The sequence below is a fragment of the Fusarium pseudograminearum genome, chromosome 2, assembly GCF_000303195.2.
Source record: "Fusarium pseudograminearum CS3096 chromosome 2, whole genome shotgun sequence".
Taxonomy (NCBI): domain Eukaryota; kingdom Fungi; phylum Ascomycota; class Sordariomycetes; order Hypocreales; family Nectriaceae; genus Fusarium; species Fusarium pseudograminearum.
In genome coordinates this window covers 7,818,961-7,840,956 of record NC_031952.1, presented here as the reverse complement: position 1 = coordinate 7,840,956, position 21,996 = coordinate 7,818,961, and the positions used below count along the sequence as shown (strand labels likewise).

Here is a 21,996-nt window from a genome sequence, read left to right as displayed (position 1 = left end):
GAATCGGTATCATAGGCGCGATCCTATTTTAAACCTCCACTCGTGTTAGTTAAGCGCCCGTCGTCGGATTGCCGCAGCTCGGTAGAAACCGTTCAACAAGGCCATAAATAAATCTATCCAAGTTTTATTCTGGGGCGCTTGAATCTCACATCCACAGGCGGCCCAGTAGGCCTTGGATGTTCCGGAGGATTGGGATTTGATGAACAAAACAAACATTCGTCTGGGTCTCGCCCATGTCTATCATCATACCTAATCAGCTAATCTACAATACAATATCAATCGTCGCGTCATTATCCTTTATGCAGTTCGCCTATCTTGAGCTTAAATTCAACCGGCGATCTCGCGCCCTTCGAAGAAACTTAGGAAAGCAAGAATCTGTATCGGTTTCGGGTCCGGCACAGTATCATCCTCCCACATCAGCTTTGGTGATAGAAGCTTGAGTCCGTTGATGTCACGACACATATTCTCCAATACTCTTCCCATACCTTCAGTACCTCTTATCCGCCATTCCTTTATTCTTCCAAGAAGGCCGGCCTTGTCATCTTGCCCCCATTCATTCGTCTTGTTCAGAAAGGCGATTATCATGGCTGCCATGCCCACAGCAATCGGTGTTGAGACTGATGTGCCGCTCATCTTGCGATAACCGCCGCCGGGCCAATGGCTGTATATATTCTCACCGTAGGTGACGAAAATTGGAAACTTACTATTTGTGCTGGGGGCGAATGTTGAAAGCTTGCTCATCTCGTCGTTCGATCCCACGCAAATGGCCAGACGGCGATCACGCGCTGGCCAGGCTATGGGGTTGCGATTTCCATGGTTTGAAGCAGCAGCGAAGACGCTGATCCCCTTGCCGTCTGCATCCCTAAGAGTTTTGGTAAGCTCGAGAGAACCGAGTTCAGAGAAGCCAAGTGACATGTTGATAATGTTGACCTCATTTTCAATAGCCCACTTAAGAGCCTCGAACATTATTAGCTCGAACAAAGCAGGGAATAGAAAGACATATAAGTACCTCTTGAATTGGATGAGACTCTTTCCCACGCCTTTTCGGGCTTTCGTCTTTGTTCTCGGGTCTCTGTGGTGAGCTCACTTTTGCAATGTATAGCTCAGCACGTGGAGCAATAGTCATGATCAGACCAGCAATATGAGTACCGTGACCGTCGTTATCAGTCACATCATGCTCGGGCCCATCTGTAAAGTTCTTGCATGCTTTGATCCTTTCGCGCTGCGTCTTTTCCGAGACATGTTTTAATCCTATTTTTGTTCTTCTCTTGGCCCGCTGATTAAAGTCTTGATGGCTGAGGTCGATCCCAGTGTCAAGTATGGCAATCTTCACTGGACCAGTCCAGTCTTTCCGAGGGTTTTCGACGTCGTCTTCTGGATTCCACTGTATCTTATGATACCACGTTTGCTCCAAAGTCTTGAGGAAGTCTTCGAAATACTCCGAGCTATTTCATATTAGCACTGTGACCATGTTAAGGGCATTGTAAACAGACTTTTGGGGTGTTTCAGTTGACGCCTCGTCTGATTTCGCATCTGTAAGTGCGAACATCTCACCTGAACGTGTTAGACTTGTATGCGCGCTCATAAGGTTGACATCATTCAGTGTACTTACCTGTGTCTTCTGAGACATCTCTTGGACTTGGAGAAGGCGTTCTGCAGTGCGGCCTCTCCTTTGGGGGTGCCAGTCTGCTCTCTCCGTCTGTTTCCTTTCCCTCACGATCTATGTTTGAGGGACTGACATGCCTAACTGCCAACAGCATTGGGAACCGGTGACCATGGTGCCTAGCAATCTTCCATGCAGTGTCCTTGTTTGCATTGGTTGCCGAGCGGTCAGCATCGTAGTTCAACAAAATCCGAAGAACCTTCCTATCTCCCTTTTCAGCTGCCATCATTAGTGGTGTCCAGCCTGTCTTGGTTTTGCAATCAACTTTTGCCTCATGTCCGAGAAGAACCGCAACACATTTCTCGTGTCCACCCCTCGCTGCTACATGGAGCGGATACCACCCGCTAGACAGCCTCGCCTCTACTGCGTGTGGCTCGACATGAAGCAGGTAAGCAACAGCTCCGTCAAGATCATGCGAAATAGCCCAGTGTAACGCAGAAACAATGTCGATTGGTGCATTCCGCCGAAGGTGTTGATTGAACAAATCCCCAAAGTCACCTTTCTTCTGAGCGCACTCGAAGATGTGAGTAAATTTCCCATGATCGTCTTTTCCCAGGTTCTCGATGAGATTGATTGGTGACTCTCCCTTCTCATTAGTGGCTGTAGGTGACGCCCCATGAAACAGCAGAAGAGCGGCAGCAGATGCACAGCCAGATCGAACAGCGAAGTGTAAAGGAGTATTGCCGTTCTTCGTCACAAGCTTCGGGTCTGCCCCATTATGTAGAAGAGTCAATAGAATGTCTGGAGACACTACGTTCGCGGCAACATGGAGTGCGCTTCGTTCGTTAGTCTTTGCATCCGACTGAAGATTGACGTCAGTCCCTTTTTCCACCAAAAGTTTCACAATCTCATGATTCTCTGCTTCAACTGCGAATATAAGCGGAGTAAGTCTGTGAAAGCTTCGTGCATTGGAATCGGCTCCTTTATCGAGAAGTTCCTTGACAACCAATGTACGGTTGTGCTCACATGCGTTGTGTAACGGAGTGCGCCATCTTGGGGATCCCTTCTGACTTCTCGCCTCAAGGCAGTCTTCTGGGTACAGATTCAGAAGCTCGATGGCGATGTAAACTCTCTTGTCGAGAATAGCCGAATGTATGGCTTCGCCGCGATCTTTTGGTCGATTCTCAGGATCCAATCTATGCTCTCGCAAGTACTTTGCATAGTCCTCGGGCGTCATAGTAGCGGTAGATGAGTCTGATGAATTTGTGTAAGATTTCCTTGGGCTATCAGCTCAAGTATAGGCGGGGAAATTATGTCACGTTTTGATAACCTGAACGAGGCTTCAGTCATTTTATATCAGAGGGCTCGTTCTCGTCACTATTCAGCTGGGATGCACTGTAACGTCATTGGCGCTATGAGCGTGACTTGGACCTTGTCAGCCTAAGATGATCTTCATGCAGTAGTTATTTATTGATGCAAACCCCCGTGCTACCTGGATTCCAAAAGCCCTCGTAAACACCACAATATGGCATTCAGCGACAAGCCGAAAAGGCATTGGATCATTCCACAGGAGTGTCTCTCTCCGGTGGATTTAGTTCTTGGGAGCATTCTCAAATACCCCAACGATCCGATTGATATACTCAATCGAAAAGAAGTTGAGCCAATTGATCCTTCAGCCATTATCAACGAACGGGAGCAAGTTACTAAGAGCTTTACCGACGCGTTGGATACTGGCTTCAACTCCAAAATTGGAGCATCGTCTGTCCTCGCCGCTGTACTGGGCGCCTCGCCATTCGTTGAAGGGAATTGGTCCAAGGGCGTATCCTTCACCATTGAAGCGAAAAATGTTCGAGCCCAACGTTTTATCCCAACGGAGCCTTATGTTAACAAGGCACTGCGCACCCCGCAAGTAGATGCCTTTGTTCGCGACTCCTTGTTTAGCGCTCCGGTATATATGGTGGTTGGAATTTCTATCGCAAAGGCTCTATCGCGCACAGCGAGCCGATCCCGCAACAGAGGCGGAGGTGGAGGTATGGGAATAGGGCCGCCAGGCACAGGAATTGAGGTGTCTGCAGAATTGACCGCAAACCATGGAGTGGAGTCATCCTATCATGACTCGGTCGAGGATGAAGTCGTTTTGGCATATCGTCTGCGAAGATTTCGCTACTCCAAGAGGAAGGATGAGTTCAGAAGTGCGAAGCAAGATGAGACCAAGCACACTCGTTACAGCATGGAAGACAGGATGCTAAGATTTGAGGAGGACAATGAAGATGATGACGACGATATCTATATCCCTGCCTTTTCTTACTTTGATGGAGATGACATCGTTGCTTCGGATGTGGAAATGGCAGGATTTGTGCAAGGTACTGATGAGGAAGAATCTGATAACGCCTACTAACAAAGAAGTGCGGGCGGACAACTTTACGATCAAAGAAGGGGCTTGTCATATTAAACAGTTCAGATACACTCTTGTATTGAAACTCAGTGCCAAGGACATTCTTTTGTTGTTTTATATCTCGACTCTACAGTGTTCGTTACGATAGTCTGTTTCTCGAAATCATGATTTCATTTTTTATGGTGTCTAGGGTATGAACTCGTGTTAATCTTATGGTCTTGTAAACTTGAGACAACCTAATAGATTAAACCCCAAAGTCTAGGTCCTTGGCAGATCTTAGGTATGATTGAGAGCTAAGCTCTTTTGTAATAGTATTTCTCAATTCTCTCCCAGGCGGTGAAACTCCGAAGGATTCTCGGAGTCCCAAATTGGCAACTGAGGATCCATTTATACTGCCCCTGCAAGTTGGAGGCATGGTATTCAATTGCTTATAAATGATTCTCTTTAAATACGCAGTTAATTCTCGTTCAAGCATGGTCTGTTAAACCAGCTTCTCATTCTGAAGATATCGAATCACGTCAACATGTCAACCCAAGATAGCAAGCCTGAAGGCACTTATGAGGCAGGCTGCCACTGTGGTCATATTAGCCTCTCTGTGACTCTATCTCCTCCCCTACCCGAGCATGAGGTTACAAACTGCAATTGCTCCATCTGCCGTCGAGGGGGCTATCTTCTTGTTTGTTAGACTCACTTTATCATCAGCTTCATTTAACGTGATGAGCTAACCTACATGTTAGACCCAACCCACGAGAAAGTGACATGGCACAACGGTTCGGACAAGCGTGTCGCTCGATATATGTTCAACACCAAAACACGCGATCATATGTTCTGCCCCAAGTGCGGTGCCAGCATGGGCATAGACTTTGAGAAGAATCGACCCGAGAAACCATTCTATGGTATCAGTGTATGTACTGCAGAGATGACTGGTCTTGAACCGTATTGAACCGTATCGAGTAACTGACAGCCTGCAGGTGCGACAGTTTAACAACATCGATCTAGACACGCTCCGCTACAACAAGTTTGATGGCATGCACAAGATAGAGCCGGCTGTTGATTTATCGGGCAAGGAGGCTTCTGCTTCTCTCTAGATTCTGAATTGGGGAATCTGCCTACTAGGTAGCAGAAAAGTTGACCTCCTAAGTCTTGGGTTATACAAATAAGTAGCTTAGCATAAGCTGATATACTAATTTCGTCTCTTATGCTTCCAGCGGCCAATTTTTCTGATACCCTGAGGTGCCAACCATGGTTGGTGTTGCTCGTCTTGGAAAACAAGGATTGAAGGGCACCAATGAATGATCAAGATGATAGCTGAATGCTTACTGGGTTCCAAGCCATTTACGCAAGCTTTTGAGGGTGGGGACAGAGAAAAGATCGTACCATGTTTGATGTGTTGCATGTACGTTAGTGTCACTGAATTCCCTGTTAGCCTGTAGGTCTAGCCTGTAGATTCCCTGTCTCCTTGGCTCTCGATCATCGATTAGCAGTCTTGGCCTACATCTATCATATCCATGGTAAGATGGGTGGACACAAGTATTGCGTTTGCACATGATAAAGAGACTTGATACAGAGTACTGAAAGTGACAAGGGAATCATGATTGCCTGTTCACGTCACTCAAATTGATGGCGTTTAGGAATTAAAAGCCCAGCCACGAGTGCGGGGGATAAAGCTCCCCGCTTTAGGTACCTAGCCCGCTATTAACCCGCTGTAGCTTCCCGTCACGGGTTTGACGCGGCTCTTGACATGCACTAAAAAATGATCGACCTGGGCCAAAGCTCCCTTGTCTAATCGACGTCATCGATCGACTTTAAATCATGTCTTGCTAATGGATGATTTCATGTTTCCTTGGTTGATTGCGTTTCAAGCAACCATCCCAAAGCGATGAATCAATCGCAATGGGCCAAGTGATGCTATTTGTGTGACGCTAAGCAATTGCCCAATATTTGTTTCCTTCCCCTCTCGCTCTCTCTTCTCTTTCTCCTTCCTCATCACCTATTATACCCGAAGCGAGCTTGCTGGGGAAGCTGATCATTAACTCAGTCCTCCAACTGCTACAAGAAAGATCGCCATCATGTCGCAGTTTGAGCAGCAGACTGTGCCCTCGGCCGGCCAGCATTACAGTGGCCGGAACCGTGTCCCCAATGTCAAGGAGTTTATGGACCAGCTGGATCAGAATAAGAAGCAACGCGACGCTGAGATTGATCAACAACTCAACCAGAACAACATTCAAGGCGAAACAAAGGATCACAGACAAAACAGAGCTGAAGCCATCCGAAATCAAAAGGATGTTCGCATGGTGCGTGATCCGGTCACCGGAAAGGATGTCGGTATCCGTGACGCAGACTTCGATTACAAGGAAGCCGTCGAGAACCCTCAGGTACGTTAATAGTAGTGTTCGGTACATCAATCATCATAGAAGTTCTAACATTTGTCCAGATGTCAGTTCCCAATGAGAACCTAGGAAAGCCTGCCACTATCGCAACCTCTTCAAAACAATCTGGAGAGGAGTATCGTTACGCCCAAGATGTCACTGCACCCCCAGACCCCGTTCAGGAGGGTGCGACATCTGATGTTCCCATCCGAAGCGAGAAAACCTCTGTCGTGTTCTACAAGACTCCTTCGGTGAGCTACGAACCAATGTTTGCCATTCTTGAGCAGCGCTCAAATGTCTTGTGTGCCGGCATCTTCTGCTCCATTGTCTTCATTGGAAAGATGTTTGGTGGTCGTCTCCTGGGTCTCATTCCTCTGGGTTTCTGTGTTGCGTCAGGTGTTTTCCTGTGGACAAAGGATTTGATTCGTCAAGGTAGAGATCTCGAGTGGTCGAGCGAGCAAGACCGTGGCGAGACTGCCACTGCGAACTTGATCCCTGAGTCGGTGGAATGGATGAACACGATGCTGGGCGTCATGTGGGGTCTCATTAACCCTGAGATGTTTGCTGGTATTGCCGATACGTAAGTTGCCTGGCTCTGAGATACATGCCATTCTGCTAACAAAACTAGTCTGGAAGATGTTATGGCTGCCTCTGTTCCTGGCGTCATCGAGAACGTCCGTGTCGCCGACATCTCTCAGGGCAACAACCCCATCCGCATCCTCAACATGCGCGCTCTACCCGACTCTCACGTCCAAGATATCAAAGACGAACAGCACCGACAAAACGAAAAGAATACCGATCCCGAAGAGCTTGCGGCCAACGAGCAAGCCGGGTCCTTCTACAACCTCGAGGTTGCCATCGCCTACCATGCCAAGCCTTCCGGCGGAGATATCGCCTCCAAGGCTCGCAACATGGGTATGCAGCTGGTCTTCTACCTCGGTGTCAAGGGACTCTTTGGCGTCCCATTGCCCATCTGGGTCGAACTCCAAGGTCTTGTTGCGACCGCCCGAGTCCGACTTCAGTTGACTCCTGACCCCCCCTTCCTCAAGACTCTGACCTTCACGCTCATGGGCATTCCCAAAGTCCAGGCTGGATGCACACCAATGATTGAGAAGGGTGTCAATATTCTTAACCTGCCCCTCATCTCCAACTTTGTGAACTGGGCTATTGGCGCTGCGGCATCGATGTATGTGGCGCCCAAGAGTTTGTCGCTTGATCTCGGCAAGATGCTCCAGGGTGACGACATCAAGAAGGAGACTTTGGCTCTCGGTATCATGTTCGTTCGTATTCACAAAGCCACTGGTCTTAGCAAGCAGGATGCACGTGGAAGTAAGGGCGGCGGCTCTGATCCATACATTACCATCAGCTGGAGCAAGTTCTCCAAGCCTCAATTCTGCACCCGAGTTATCCAGGATGATCTTAACCCCGTTTTTGAAGAGAGCGCTGGCCTCCTTGTCACTGCCGATCTCCTCAAGGCTGATGAGCAGCTGTCAGTTGAGCTTTGGGACAGTGATAGATCGTCTGCCGATGATGTCGTTGGCAAGGTTGAGCTCAGTATCCAAAAGCTCATTCAGCACCCTGGCAAAATGTTCCCTCAGGTTTCCAAACTTCGAGGAGTCAAGGCCGAGAGTGAAATGCCTGGGGAGCTTCACTGGGAAGTGGGCTTCTTTGGCAAGACACAGTTCCGCAAGGCTCTTCGAACAGATGGTCGGGATCTCAGCCTTCCCAAGGAACTTGCAGACAAGCCTGAGCTTCAGGAGAACAAGGGCGCTATCGACAACGCAGAGGAAGACGCCGTCATCCACACTCCTCCCGACCCCTTGTGGCCTTCTGGTGTTCTGAGCATTGTTGTCCATCAGATTGTCGGCTTGGAACTGGCCAATATCAAGGGCTCCAATGGAAAGCGAAAGGGTCGTGAGTACGAACCAGCCCGTCCTGAGGCCGGTGAAGTAAAGGAGGAGCAAGCAAAGGCTCTCCCCAGTTCTTACTGCACTATCCTTCTTAACGACGACCTCATCTACAAGACTCGAACAAAGGTCGTCTCTTCTCAGCCCATCTTCAATGCAGGAACGGAAAAGTTCATTCGTGACTGGCGTTCTGCTATTGTCACTGTCGGCGTCCGTGACTCGCGCAACCGACAACACGACCCGCTCATTGGTGTTGTCCCTCTCAAACTGACTGACATCCTACAAACCAGCAGCGAATCCACCAGATGGTATCCTCTCGATGGAGGCATTGGCTTTGGTCGCATCCGCATTTCGCTACTATTCCGTTCTGTCGAGCTTCGCCTTCCTCCTCCTCAGTTAGGCTGGGATATCGGAACTTTCGAGTTTATGACCAACGCCATCACAACCACTGGATATGCCCCGTCAAACCATGTCAAGCTTCGATTCCGTACTGGAGGCTCCTCCGCCAGCATTGGCAAGAGTTCTTCCACTCGTGAAGCCGACGGCATGTCCTTTAACATTAGCGGCGAGAACAACAGCGAGGGTATTCGACTGCCAGTTCGTCACCGCTACAGCTCGCCCATTTTTGTGGAATTCTACCCCAGCGGTAAGAGACACGCCGACGCCTATGCCGTCCTTTGGCTTTTGGAGCTGGTAGATGGCGAGGACAAGGACTTCGATATCCCCATTTGGAAGTGCAACAATGGCCTACGACTTTCCCAGAATTACATCACCGAAGAAAACTACAAATCAGTTCCTGACATCGATATGGAGCAAGTTGGGCGACTCAGGTTCCACGGCCGTTTCTCTCCCGGAACTGACTCCGACCACATTAGGTTTGCCAGCAGTAACGACGATCGTGAGACCATCGAGACCTGGGAAGCCTGTTACGCAGAAGGTGTGCGCAAGCAGGATGTCGAGACCGAAATACCTCCGGTGATTCAGAAGCTACACGAAGAGTCGTTGACCCATGGCCGTGACGTTCTCGCTCAAGCCGACGAGAAGCAGAAAGCCAAGTGGCTGGCCAAGGACGGCACTGACTGGACTGGTGCCTTTGGCGAAGACCCGTCTGCTATGATGTCGGTGGAGAGACACAGTCAGGACAGTGAAGAATATGACGACTTTAACGAGGACGACTCTGATCCTGACCTTGGCATCCAAGACGGGGATACTGAGCCAACGGACCCTTCTGAGAATGGCCGCCCTTCAGTGGACAGCACAGGCACCAACGCGACAAGTGCAACAACCGATTCTCAGGCCAGCGCCAGTAGTAACAGCAAGAACCCGATCAAGAAGATCAAGTCCTACCGTTCTGACAGCCGCGACATGCACCGCAAACACCGGGGCCTCATGCAATGGCGCCCAATGCGCAACCTACAATTTGCAAAGGATGAGGCCAAGTTCGCCGTCAGAAAGGTAGCCAAGCTTGGTGCCCTAGATGGTCGAAAGCCCGATGTTGAGACCGAAGTTTAATGGGTTGGATTTCCTTTGTAGTGAGGAGGTAATGAACACGAAGGAGAAGGGCAAACGAACGAGATTGATGATGACACGGACGGAGTTTTCATGATTACCTATGTTGTATAATAAACACGAAGTATGGAGTAGTTTTATGCGAAATGAACCAAACCTTTATTCAATTCTCGTTTGTATGCTGTGTAACCACAAACTAAATGCTGGCATGCTAAAATTGTAAAAACACAATGAATTAGCTGGTGTGAAAGATTTGTGAGCCTGTGTATTGACGTGGCGACTTCTAAGAATGCTGGTTTGTTCTGGCTGTAAATCAGTCGTTCCTTTCATAATGAGACTCATGCCTGACTTTAAGGCACGTGAGCAGACGACAGCTTCGCGCCAATCAATTGTGTACCGACTTGGCCGTTTATCCTTCTTTGATAACAACCGTTTGTAAATAGGCAAAGGGTATAATTTTCAACGCAAGGCTTTACTATATTTAGCGATTTTACTGAGCTCATATTTTGGCATTTGGCTTGCAGTCGACTGTTGCCTTACACCTCTAGCTATACCGCGTCGCACCGCGTCAAAGTGTATTAGAGCGTAAAGTATGAGCTTCAACGCCGTAAACCGTGGCAACCCTGGCCAAAAGAAGGCCAAATTACCATCGCATATTACACGTTATGATTCTGTGTCGGATAGTGCGGATTCCACAGATGCAGCTGGACAAGTACCAACAACAAGTCACACCAAGAGTCCATTTAAGCAACATACAGGATCCATGACATCAAATAGCCGGTCGGGTTTTGTTGCTTCGCTGAAAAGGTCGCCGGCGCGACTCAACGCTGATGGAGAGGTTAGCGATGAGGAAGATGGTTTTAATAGGCCGGTAATGTCAGATTTGATGCGACGGGGAAGACCTAGCACGTTATCCAAAGTAGCCAACGTCTCAAGGACGTCTGAGCCAGATGAAACGCAGACTGGTGGTTCCAGCAATGCAACGTCGACAACACTGGCGCGAGGAAGAGGGAGACCCAAGGGATCAACGAACAAACTAAAAGGGCTACCAGGAACAGCCGCAGCTGGTCGGCAGGCCCGACAAGTCAAGCCACGGCCATATCCCGAAGGCTTCGTCGGCTTTCCTAAACGAAGAGGACGACCGCCAAAGCTCCAGTCACCTCCTCCGAGAGAGCTTTACAATCGGACCAACGTTCAGTTTTTCCCTTTTCTGTGTGAGTGGATGGATTGCAAGGCTGAGCTACACAACCTTGAGACACTACGTCGGCACGTCTACAAAGTTCACGGCGACTCTGTCGAGTGTCTGTGGGGAAAGTGTGGGCGTCTGGAGGAGCCTCCAGAGTTTGAAGATGATGAGGGGTTCAACGACCATGTCGAAGAGGCGCATCTAGTACCTTTATCGTGGCACGTTGGCGACGGACCAAATAACCTTGGAGAGCGGGGTTTAAAGAAGGAGGAGAAGAAGAAGGATGACGATATACCAGATTATCTCAAAGATGAGCATGGAAATCAGGTGACGCCTTCGATCCGAGAACAAGAGGAGGAGGATTTGTTGACGTGGAGGAAGAATCGTCGCAAACTTAAGGAGTTGCTTATCCGTATGAACGATAATCTCCCCGACCAGGACGACGAAGAGGGGGACGCCAAGCAGCAAGACGCTTGAGTTACTCAACCGATGAGGAGATTTTAGCATCTCACATTGCCGACCGGTCTAATGCACCCCGAAAGTGAGATTCAAGGTTTGATTTTGGCTATCATTAGCCAAAGCTTGATACCAGTCAGCATGGCATTGGTGGTAAGAGGTCTATGTCAATCGAAACATCTCATTCTGTGGATGATGACTTGACGAGCCTTGAGGGGGACGCAGAAGCTCATCATTCGCATACCATTCAACTATCCTGCATCCATGATTGGATCCTTCCAAAGCCTGAGAGGCTTGAAGTCAATACAAGCAGCCGCAGCGAACTAATACGGCCGAATTACTTTTGCATGATTTCACACAATGAGATCGAAATCATAGTTCCCCGATCGTCCAGCTATGAGAGCTGAGGAGGCGTTCAGCTGAAATGTCCCAGCTTGCACATCATTGGCATTGACACACGAAAAGGTTTATCCAGTCCCGAATATCCAATATGGAGGGACGGGATCTTGCATCAGATCGGTGCTGATCACCTCATGGTTTTGGGACTTTGGTAACATAACCAATCAATTTTAATTATTACGAAAGAGAGTAAAATGCAATAACTTTAGCCGTGTGTTTGAGTCCCGAACACCAAAATTCAATTCCCAATCCCACCAATTAAGTACCAGAAAAAACAATTGCATATTCCATCAGTCGGCCAATTTCTTGGGACTAGCTACTAACTCAGAGAGGGTTCTGGACCTGAATGAGACCAGGAGCAGCCAGAGTGTAGTTAGGAACGTCGTCGGGAGTGGAGATGTTGCAAGAAGTAGTCAAGGCAGCGTGGGAGAAACCTGAAGCAACGAGCTCGAAGAAGGGGAACATGGCATCAAGAGTGACAGAGTTTCCGTCCCACTTGACATTCTCGGCCTTGACGCTGTAGGGGAGCTGCTGGCCAACAGTGTAGGTGATGTAGAGATCCTCATCCTTGTGGGACTCCTTGAGTTCAGCACTGAAAGAGATAGTCTGGTCCTTGGGCTCCAGAACACCGATGGCACCACCATTGACCATCAGGCCAGGGAAGATGGGGAGCTTGATCTGAGAGATGTCCTCGGTGCATGATCCAGGCACGACAAAGGCCTGGAGAGCAGACCAGGCAAAGGCGGCGGGGACAGTGGTCAGGAAGGGCGACTCAGAGGGAACCTGGTCGAGATAGAGACGGTAGAAGCCGTTCTGTTCACCCTCCTGGCCGATGACGGATGAGACGAGGCGCACCACCTCGTGAGCGCCCTCCTTGCTGAAGATGACATTTGCGTCTTGGAGAGCACCGAGGACAGCATCGGTAAAGGTACCGGCCAGCAGGATAGCTGTCTTGAGATCGGTGGTGGGGAATTGGTACTTGCAAGGCGAAGGGGCGAACTTGCCCGCTGACTTGAGAGTAGCCAATGCACCGATAGCGTGCTGCTCCTCTTGCTATTGTGAAGTGTCAGTCATCTGATATGGGTAGGTAAGCGGCGATGATATGCAAATGAACTTACAGCAATGATAGTCTTGAGAATCTTCTCGGCCTCGGCACGCTTATCGTCGTCTACCTTGAAGCCCTCTACGTTATGTGTGACGTTGTAGAGGAGAGAGCTGAAATAGGCAGTCTCAAAGAGCTCATTAAAGGCAATGAGCTGGAAAGCTACTGTGGAGCCATCACCGAGAGAGGTGGGCAGAGGAGATCCAGGGAGCTTTCCGCCAGCTTGAAGGCTGATGGCATTGAGCTGCTCAGTATCGGGATTGGGAAAGCCGTTAGACGAGGGGATCCTGTAGGATCGAGGTAGGATGCCAGCAAAGGCAGAGCCGATGAGGCCTGCAGAGGCAAAGAGAGTGGGAAAATGCATGTTTGCTTCAGAGCAGAGAGCGAATGTTGGCTATGTTGGAAGTGATGGTGAGAGAGAGTGAAGGATGGGTAATTAGGCAACTGAAACTGGAGAGTGAATGTAATGCTGTGTGATAATGAGAGAATCTTTGAGGGGAGATACTTGAGGAGGTATATATAAGAGAGAATTTGACAGGGTCAGGATGGTTTGGAAAGACGCACGGCGTACGCCGAGGCTGAGGAGAAAAGGGTCTCTCAGCTGGTACCAATTGAGTTCATGGAGAGGTTGCCTCTGTGAGGAGTTTGAAGGTATCATGACGACATGTATCTCACCGAGAGAATGCAACGAGATTGGATCTCTTCGAGCCTAAGCTCTCACAGCTCCCGAATGAACGGCGATGTTGCATCCTCTATTGACCGAGCTAGTGACTTAGACCAGAATCAGCGCGGTTAAGACGGCCGTGGCTTCAGAGTCCGTCTAGCACCACAGCACAGCACAGCATGTAGCGTAGTTATTCCTAGGGTAGGATCGGAGAATAGCGGTAGCGTGAAGAGACGATGTTACCTTGGATCGTTCTTCGTCATAGACAGAAAGTGATCAATTGGGTCTTGATGTTGATCAATCATGTCTGGCTGAGTTATCTTTGAGTTGGTATTCTGGTGCTACGATTATTATTCACACCGTCGAGTTTACTTTGATTGTGGAATTTGTCAAATAAGACAGACAAATCATAAGAAGATACTCAATGAATCTGCACAAGGTAATGTGTACATGACCTGTTTCATCACCTTTGGCTCGGCTCTTCTGCCGTGTGGCTGAACGCCATTCAAATAGTAAGCACAGCTAAGAAGAGATGGATGTGAACATGTCAAAATGTACTCCGCCCCACGGCTTCATGAGTCCCCATTTCTAGTGCCAACCTTGGGATCCAAAACGGACTGGTAAGGCTTAGACTAGACTATTTTCTGAGAGGACCGGTGAGTAACGACAACGAAGTTCTTATGTTGCAACGGCTCTTGGGTTATCCGGTACTAAATGGGGACTTTGGTAAGCGGCGAGTGAAACGCCATCAGATCCTGGTTTCTTTATCTCGTATGATCCGAATGTTGTCTTTGCTTTTAGACAATCTTGTCTTGTTATGACGGGAGAGTGAAGCCGCGATGGGACTTACATCTGAGAGTTCACTATTAGTCTTGCAGTGGTTATCATTTGGGTTGTAGCAATTGGACCTATGAACACAAAGGATTTCAGCACTTGGATAGAATCAAAAGTCAGAACCCAAAGGATTGAAGTCAATCATGCATTGTCCTCAGGGTATCAGAAAAGTTAGCCGCTTAGAACATAAGAGACGAAATTAGTAGGGCATATTATGCTACTAAAGCTATAGCCTTTAGGCTATTCCCCCCCCCCCTAAGACTTGGGAGGTCAACCTTTCTGCTACCCAGTAGATTGTGTGTCTGGAGCAAGTCTAGGGTGCTGTAAATCCCTTCCGAGTTCGACTGCCTCTGTGTCCATTTTGAGTCGAAACTCTGTCGATGCTTCATAACGAGTTAACGCTTAAGTTACACGTGCTTTAGCAATGACAGCTGTATCGTTTAGCCATAAACGTAGTCAACGTCATTAAATTGACGCAGGCTGTGGAAAGTTCTGGTGTGGTCTAAAGTGCGAGCTATGAGTTCGCCTTATAGCTTTACCAGAAGTAGGTCATCTCACTGACGGTGAGTGAGACTGAGTAACTTCTCAAGCTTGCAAGTTATATTTTGTCTACTAAACTAAATTATATGTTGAAACGTCTCAATTGTCGACTGCCGTTGATGAATTTTTAAACATGAAGACAGAGTAACGTTATGCGGTTGATAGGTTGGTAGCTTACACCAAGTTACACAAGCAGCTTGTTTACTATCTTATATAGTCGGATGTCTCTTGTGGTTTGGCAAATGCATATTATATCGTAAGTATCCTTTAGTTTGATTTCGACGTGCTTCGATACAGAGGATGATTCTCATGCAAGTCTAGGCAAACATTGTGTTCATAGGTTCATTGCTTCACTTACCTTTCATGATGTGATCAACTCGACAATAACTTTATAGGCTGCCTATATAAAAGACCCGAAAGCGCCTTATCAAAATTCCTCAAAACGGTATACTCAATATGCATGACAGTTTTTTTTTTTTAACACTTGGGGTGAATTGTGCTCATTTTTCTCACTCGTACGTCTCCAACCAACTTGAGAGTAACTGACTGTTGGTTCCATCCTTACATTTTTAATGCACGTACCCTGTTAGCCTTTATAACCTGCAAATGTCATTTGATAGACACAACCAACATCAAAGTCGATGAAACATGTCCCCACTGCATCCCTGAAGCCTGGCGCTTATGAGCATCTCCAGACGAGTTGGGCGCTTAGAGCAATGCCAGACATCTTTATGAAACCCCCATCAGCCCATCTCGTTGTTTAATGTGTGCATTTTCTGTTTCAATTTGTTTTCCATCTTCTAGCGTTTTCTTATAATGTTATCCTCTTTACGACGAGTGTTCCGCTCCAAGACTGCTCCAGTTCGTGTTGATAAGACACCAATTTCTGAGCAACCGCCAAGGCTTTTGCCACGAGATCGAACAGTTCACTTGTACTCTGGTATAAAAGTCTTGCATAGTTCTACAGATGATGATGTTGAGTAAGTCGATAACTACCATGTATTGATATGTTAGCTGTCTAATAATGTCCAGTGTTGTTTTTGTTCATGGGCTTAAAGGAGATTGTCTAAAAACATGGACAGGCAAAGGCTCAAATGAACCATGGCCAAAGACGCTCCTACCTATTGAGCTGGGCACTGCTCGTATTCTTACCTACTCTTATGATGCAATTGTTGTCAGCAAGGATGATGTTCCGTCACTAAATAGAATATCCAACCATGCGTCTAATCTTGTGGCGGCTCTTGCGTCGCTTCGACAAGGTGATAACACAGTAAGGGTCGACATCTTGTTATTAGGATTTAACTAAAATTCTCAGAACGAAAGGCCCATTGTATTTGTTTGTCATAGTCTGGGTGGACTTGTTTGTCAAGATGTAAAGTTACCCATCCAAACGTCTCTGGCGCATCGACTCACAGAAACTAGGCACTTGTAGGAGCAAGACAACGATCCGAGCAACACATACAAGACATTGCAAACTTCACCCGAGGAGTCATTTTTCTCGGAACCCCACACCACGGATCGAGTCTCGCCAAGATGGGAGAGCTGGTTTCCCGCTCTGTTGGATTGATCAAAGATACCAACAGCGATATTGTTCAGGTTCTTACACCAGACTCTGAAGTACTAGCTCGCATCAACGACAGCTTTCAAGCTCTCGTCATAAAACGCAGCAGGAATGAGTCCAACACGATAGAAATCACCTGTTTCTACGAGGAATTGCCCAAGAAGGGAGTGGGATTGGTCGTCCCAAAGCATTCCGCAATACTACCCGGATATATCTCGATTGGCATCCACAAGAATCATTCAGATATGACCAAGTTCAATACGGCAGATGAACCTGGTTTCGTCGCTATATGTGGTGAGCTGAAGCGTTGGATAAACCAGATACGACGGTCGCAGGGCAAGTTTCGGAAGCAAAACCATGCAGCACATTGTAAGTGAGAAGATTAATTATCTAGACATAGACTAACAACTTACAGGTCTTGTGCCATACTCCTATAATCCGGATTTCATTGGAAGGTCAGGGACCCTCGAGGTGCTGAAGAGCCAGCTAGGCCATACAGGCACTGGCACCGAGAGCCAAGCACATCGAAGAGCCGCACTACATGGCCTTGGCGGAGTCGGGTATGTTTTATAATCATCATTGAAAATGGAGATAACTAATTAAATTTAGGAAAACTCAGATTGCACTAGCTTATTCGCGCTGGCTACAAGATTTCTCTAAAAACACATCAGTCTTTTGGGTTCATGCCAGTAGTGCTGAACGATTCTCAGAGGCGTATACTAAGATTGCTAGAGCGTGCAAGATTCCTGGCCATGACGACCCGAGTTTTGACGCTTTATCTGTAGTCAAGGATTGGCTTGAGAGTGATGAAAGCGGACAGTGGATGATGGTTGTTGATAATGCTGACGATATGCAGCTGTTCTTCCCACAACCAGCTGATTCGCCTCAGTCCGAGTCCGATGAAGAAAATGACAGCCTTGCGGAATTCATACCAGAGTGTGTCCATGGCACTGTCCTTATCACAACTAGGAACATGCAAGTGGGATCAAGGCTATTGAAGGGAAAGCGTCCTATTGAAGTGGGCAAAATGGACGAGTACGAGGCGACTCAGCTCTTGCGACAAAGAGTACACCAAGGAGACGAGTCTCTGAAGACACTTCTACAACTCTCATCTAGACTGGAATTCCTGCCACTAGCCCTTGTCCAAGCAGCTGCTTTCATACAGGAAAACTGCATCTCAGTCGACGAATACCTGGAACTCCTTAACGGGAGTGAGGATGATCTCATACAGCTGCTGGATGAAGAGTTCGAGGCAGTAGGCAGAGACTCGGATACTCCTCGCGCTGTTGCACAAACCTGGATGCTGTCTTTCCAGAAAATTGAGAAACAATACCCCTTCGCCGCCGAATTGCTATCATTGATGAGCTTGTTCGATCGGCAAGCTATACCTATCGAGTTTCTCGAGTTCTATGGCGAAGGCAAGAAGCGCGCAGAGTCAAATATTAGGATGCAACTTATCAAATCACTTGGAGTTCTCAAAGCATTCTGCTTTATTCGCGCTGAGATAGGTGGTGATCACAATATGCATCGTCTTGTGCAGCTGGTGACGCGAACCTGGATGTCTAGGAAGGGTAAAGCGGCTGGGTTCGCTAAGGAAGCTGTGCAAGCAGTCTCGGAGTTCTACCCGTACGCCGACTTTGAGGAACTCTCGACATGCACCGCATATCTTGCACATGCATATTCAGTGCTTAGCACTCAGACGACAGAGTCAGACGAGGATAAGCTCCTCAGGGCATCGCTCCTTCACAGAGTTGCATCCTTCTTCCTCTTTCAGGGTCGATTGTCGGAAGCAGAGAAATTGCAAAGAGAGGGACTCCTGATTCGAAAGGCTTTACTTGGAGAAGATCACGCAGAGACTCTAGTTCTTACCACAGATCTTGCGTCGTCCCTTAGGAAACAAGGTGAATGGAAAGAAGCGGAAAAGCTTGATGTATTCATCGTCGAAACATGGAAGCGACTCAGAGGCGAAGAAAACCACAAGACCCTTGATTCCATGGACAATCTTGCCTTGACTTATCGCGAACTAGGCAAGACGGAAGAATCTAAGAAATTATACACTCACGTTTTTGAGGTTAGGAAACGTGTACTTGGACCAGATCACATCGACACGATCTTTGCAATGGATAACGTCGCACTATTCGAAGATGAAGACGCAGAAACAATGCAAAGAAGAGCGGTAGAAGCCTACGTCAGAAACTACGGCGAGGAGCATCCCGATACACTTCTCAGCAAAAGCAACCTAGCCAAGACGGTCTTGAGACAAGGCGAGGTGGGCGAAGCTGAGGCGATCCAAACAAAGGTTCTGGAAGTCAGCAAAAGAGTATTCGGGGAAGAACACCCAGTCACTTTGACGAGCATGTGTAATCTTGGTTCTACGTGGACATCTATGGGAAAGATGTCAATGGATACAAGACACTTGTATCCGGATGTGGATATGTTTGGGGATGCGAGGAAGCTGCTTCAGGAGTGCGTTCTACTGCGGACGAAGCTACTTGGAGCTGATCATTTTGAAACTCTGGAGGCAAGTCAATGTCTAAAGGAATGTGAAGAAGCAATAGAAGAGATCGACCGGCTTGATAAAAGTGCGAAGGCGGTTGATGTAAATAATCAGGTGGAATTTTAGCATATTCTCGGTTGTAACATTCTTAATAGCGATAATTTAGACTCTTTACTCGTGTAATCTTGTTAATTATTTGGCAGACTGGTTGTGATAACCAACATGTACCTGTGTATTTCCCCTTCAACACTCACTTACATCAAACCTTCCTACACTAGTTACCAAAAACGTCCAAAGCGTGCTCAGCCATCCACTCCATTCCACCAGATCTCCAATCATCTACTTCAATATCGGACCCGTTGATATTGAAAACGATACCCTCTCCATCAGGACCATCAGACAAGTCATAAGCAGGCCATTCCTTGCCACTGAAAATCTCCTCCCCTGTCTTTCCGTTGGGGTCGAGAGTATTGAAGAAGTTGATCCATGCAGTGCTGATAGTCTTTGACATTGCCTTGGCATTCTCTGGATATGATCCTTCACCACCAAAAGGTTTGCGATTGTATCCGTCCCCGAGGATATTATATAACACAAAAGCAACCTTGTAGAGTCAGTATACAGATGGACACTCAAGCAAATCTGCTTACCTCTTGGAAATGGGTGACCCCAGCATACTCTGGTTGTCCATTGGGCTTGATGTTGAAGCGGTACGCATAATTGGGAATCCCATGTTTGGCCCAGAACTTGTTCGCGCGTCTTCTCTGATATTGAATGATAAGGTCTCCGAACAGAGCACATGATCGACGATATTGAGCTCCGTGTACCTCAGCGTACGAATCGTTCGGTTTGATGATATGTGGCCAAGACTCCAAAGATGGTATTCCAACTCTTTGATCATTGGGGTACAACTCCATCAACTCATCAGTAAGCTCTTCAGCCGTCTGCCCCGCGGTGTCTTCTGCATGAGGTGGGATTCCAGCTCCGATAGCATCCCTCATATCTTCATCGGTATTAACGTTGCCACCATCGGGTGTTCTATTTCTACCAAAGGCCGTCCCTTCATCTGTGTTGGCACCTATAAGAAGCGGCACTTTGACAAATTTCCCGTTTTCAAATTGGTTAGTGTTGTAATCTGCAATGAAATCTCCATCCAGGACTGGGGACCAGTCAAGACCGGTGTTGATGGCCCGTATGGCACTGTTGATTTCGTCAAAAGGCGCTTTTCTCAAGCAAGGCAGAGATTTATCTGATCCTTTCAAATCGGCGCATGATGGGACCTTGCCAACGAATCTATCGTATGTAGCTTGCATCGCTTCAGTTGCGTTGTAGCCGCCACGATATCGAGGAAGGGGGGCACCGAAGCCAGACTGGCCGATAGCTCCTCTGAATAGACCATCATCGCGACCTAATATTGTCAGTAAACGCTCAAAACAAAAATTGCTATCAACGCACCATTGTATGCAAGAACCTGTGCTGCTATACTCTCGGCACCTGAACTCTCTCCAAATATAGTGACCTTGTCAGGATCACCACCAAAAGCCTTGATGTTCTCCTGGACCCAATGAAGTGCAAGTCTTTGATCGCGGAACCCGATATTAGTAGCACCCTCTTTCAGAACCTCCTTTCCAACGATGAATCCGAATGCAGAAAGACGGTAGTTAAAACTGACCCCGATGATAGGTGTGCCAAGAGCAACGCTCTGCTCAACGATGAAAGACAGGTTATATCGTAAGTCCGAAGCACCGCCCTGAAAAAGGCCTCCTCCGTGAACCCAAACGGCCACGGGAATATTCGCGGTGGTTTTCAGGTTCGCGGGTCGAATGACGTTTAGGTAGAGACAGTCTTCGGATTGCTTGTATCCATCTTGGTCAGAACCATATCCATAGCAGTGAACTGGTAACTCGGTGACGTTTCGGACTCCATCCCAGGAAGTATTGAGCCCTTGGGCTACTGAGAACCGTTCTGGAGGCTGGGCAAATGTCAGCAAGTTCTTCTAGAACATTATTATGAGAACTTGCCTGAGCAAAAGGAAGCCCAAGAAAGTAGTCCTGGTCATATTGCTTGTTATAGACTCCAGCATACGTGCCGTTTTTAACAGTGACAGTAGGCGCGAAGATCTTTGTCTGTGTTGCAGCCAGAGTTTCCTGCGACCAACTAAGGGCGAAACAAGTCTCGATCAAGGAACTCAACTTCATCTTTTACCAATTTGCTTTGAAGTCGAATAGGATGATCTAGGATTGTAAGAATATCGACGAGATATAGCCCCTCAATTTATAGATATTCGATGTCACATTTGGGACCTTGTAAGTTGACTAACCAGCCAGTTCCAATGTGTCAAGTCGCATCTGAAGGTCAACGCCAAGCTGGTTAAATCTATAACAGAGTCTCGGGATGATAAGCTACCGTGGTTTTTCTAGTCATTTGTGGCGACTTATTGCCGGAGGATTTACCCAAAGGGCCGTCTACCCGGACTGAAGAGGTGTAAGTCACATCAGTCTTGTTGAGATGCAACCTAATAGAAGCAATATCATCTTTGACATGCAATTGGGCATGACACTCTCTTTGCATAGCGATGAACAAGGCCACTGACTCGCTAATAGTATTGATGTAAGACGGCCATGTAAATGTCTCAATACATACTTCATCAGTACATCGATATTAGTACTACACTTGGCAAATCATGATTAAGGACCTGTTAGTTGCATCTTTAACCGGGCACGTTAGGGAACTTCTCATCCACGAATATTCCTACCATTCACGTGAAAGTAATATTAGACTTTCTTCAACTATTTCTTATTTCATAAAATGTACTCCTTACTACAGCTATAGCAGACTCACGTGCCAACCTGAAAGGTTAATAATATACACCTACAAGTGGTATGCCAACATCAGGCAATAACAAACAAATATGATCGGCCTACCCAAGTCCACGAGTTTGGGAAAACACACCACAGATACACCAAGCAGATCACTG

At 47.6% G+C, this 21,996-nt stretch overlaps 8 protein-coding genes across 8 annotated transcripts; 5 read left to right on the top strand and 3 right to left on the bottom strand.

Annotated features, from left to right (window-relative positions):
• Nucleotides 1-327: 327 nt before the first annotated feature.
• Nucleotides 328-2,840, bottom strand: FPSE_12114 (uncharacterized protein; the record flags this gene model as incomplete). Its single annotated transcript, XM_009265231.1, has 4 exons — nt 328-957; nt 1,010-1,445; nt 1,494-1,554; nt 1,613-2,840. 4 exons carry the CDS (start codon nt 2,838-2,840, stop codon nt 328-330), a joined length of 2,355 nt encoding a protein of 784 aa, XP_009263506.1.
• Nucleotides 2,841-3,128: 288 nt separating this feature from the next.
• FPSE_12113 (uncharacterized protein) lies at nt 3,129-4,001 on the top strand (the record flags this gene model as incomplete). Its single annotated transcript, XM_009265230.1, has 1 exon — nt 3,129-4,001. The coding sequence occupies one exon, from the start codon at nt 3,129-3,131 to the stop codon at nt 3,999-4,001; it is 873 nt and encodes a 290-aa protein (XP_009263505.1).
• Nucleotides 4,002-4,521: 520 nt separating this feature from the next.
• On the top strand, nt 4,522-5,086 carry FPSE_12112 (uncharacterized protein; the record flags this gene model as incomplete). The annotated part of the gene is made up of 3 exons (XM_009265229.1): nt 4,522-4,678; nt 4,736-4,902; nt 4,970-5,086. 3 exons carry the CDS (start codon nt 4,522-4,524, stop codon nt 5,084-5,086), a joined length of 441 nt encoding a protein of 146 aa, XP_009263504.1.
• Nucleotides 5,087-6,067: 981 nt separating this feature from the next.
• On the top strand, nt 6,068-9,786 carry FPSE_12111 (uncharacterized protein; the record flags this gene model as incomplete). The annotated part of the gene is made up of 3 exons (XM_009265228.1): nt 6,068-6,373; nt 6,433-6,947; nt 6,996-9,786. 3 exons carry the CDS (start codon nt 6,068-6,070, stop codon nt 9,784-9,786), a joined length of 3,612 nt encoding a protein of 1,203 aa, XP_009263503.1.
• Nucleotides 9,787-10,375: 589 nt separating this feature from the next.
• FPSE_12110 (uncharacterized protein) lies at nt 10,376-11,446 on the top strand (the record flags this gene model as incomplete). Its single annotated transcript, XM_009265227.1, has 1 exon — nt 10,376-11,446. One exon carries the CDS (start codon nt 10,376-10,378, stop codon nt 11,444-11,446), a length of 1,071 nt encoding a protein of 356 aa, XP_009263502.1.
• Nucleotides 11,447-12,148: 702 nt separating this feature from the next.
• Nucleotides 12,149-13,290, bottom strand: FPSE_12109 (uncharacterized protein; the record flags this gene model as incomplete). The annotated part of the gene is made up of 2 exons (XM_009265226.1): nt 12,149-12,877; nt 12,943-13,290. The coding sequence occupies 2 exons, from the start codon at nt 13,288-13,290 to the stop codon at nt 12,149-12,151; spliced, it is 1,077 nt and encodes a 358-aa protein (XP_009263501.1).
• Nucleotides 13,291-15,780: 2,490 nt separating this feature from the next.
• FPSE_12108 (uncharacterized protein) lies at nt 15,781-19,148 on the top strand (the record flags this gene model as incomplete). The annotated part of the gene is made up of 6 exons (XM_009265225.1): nt 15,781-15,944; nt 15,997-16,234; nt 16,280-16,336; nt 16,387-16,894; nt 16,941-17,085; nt 17,135-19,148. 6 exons carry the CDS (start codon nt 15,781-15,783, stop codon nt 19,146-19,148), a joined length of 3,126 nt encoding a protein of 1,041 aa, XP_009263500.1.
• A 148-nt stretch (nt 19,149-19,296) lies between these two features.
• On the bottom strand, nt 19,297-21,217 carry FPSE_12107 (uncharacterized protein; the record flags this gene model as incomplete). The annotated part of the gene is made up of 4 exons (XM_009265224.1): nt 19,297-19,623; nt 19,670-20,427; nt 20,475-20,991; nt 21,023-21,217. 4 exons carry the CDS (start codon nt 21,215-21,217, stop codon nt 19,297-19,299), a joined length of 1,797 nt encoding a protein of 598 aa, XP_009263499.1.
• Nucleotides 21,218-21,996: the final 779 nt, after the last annotated feature.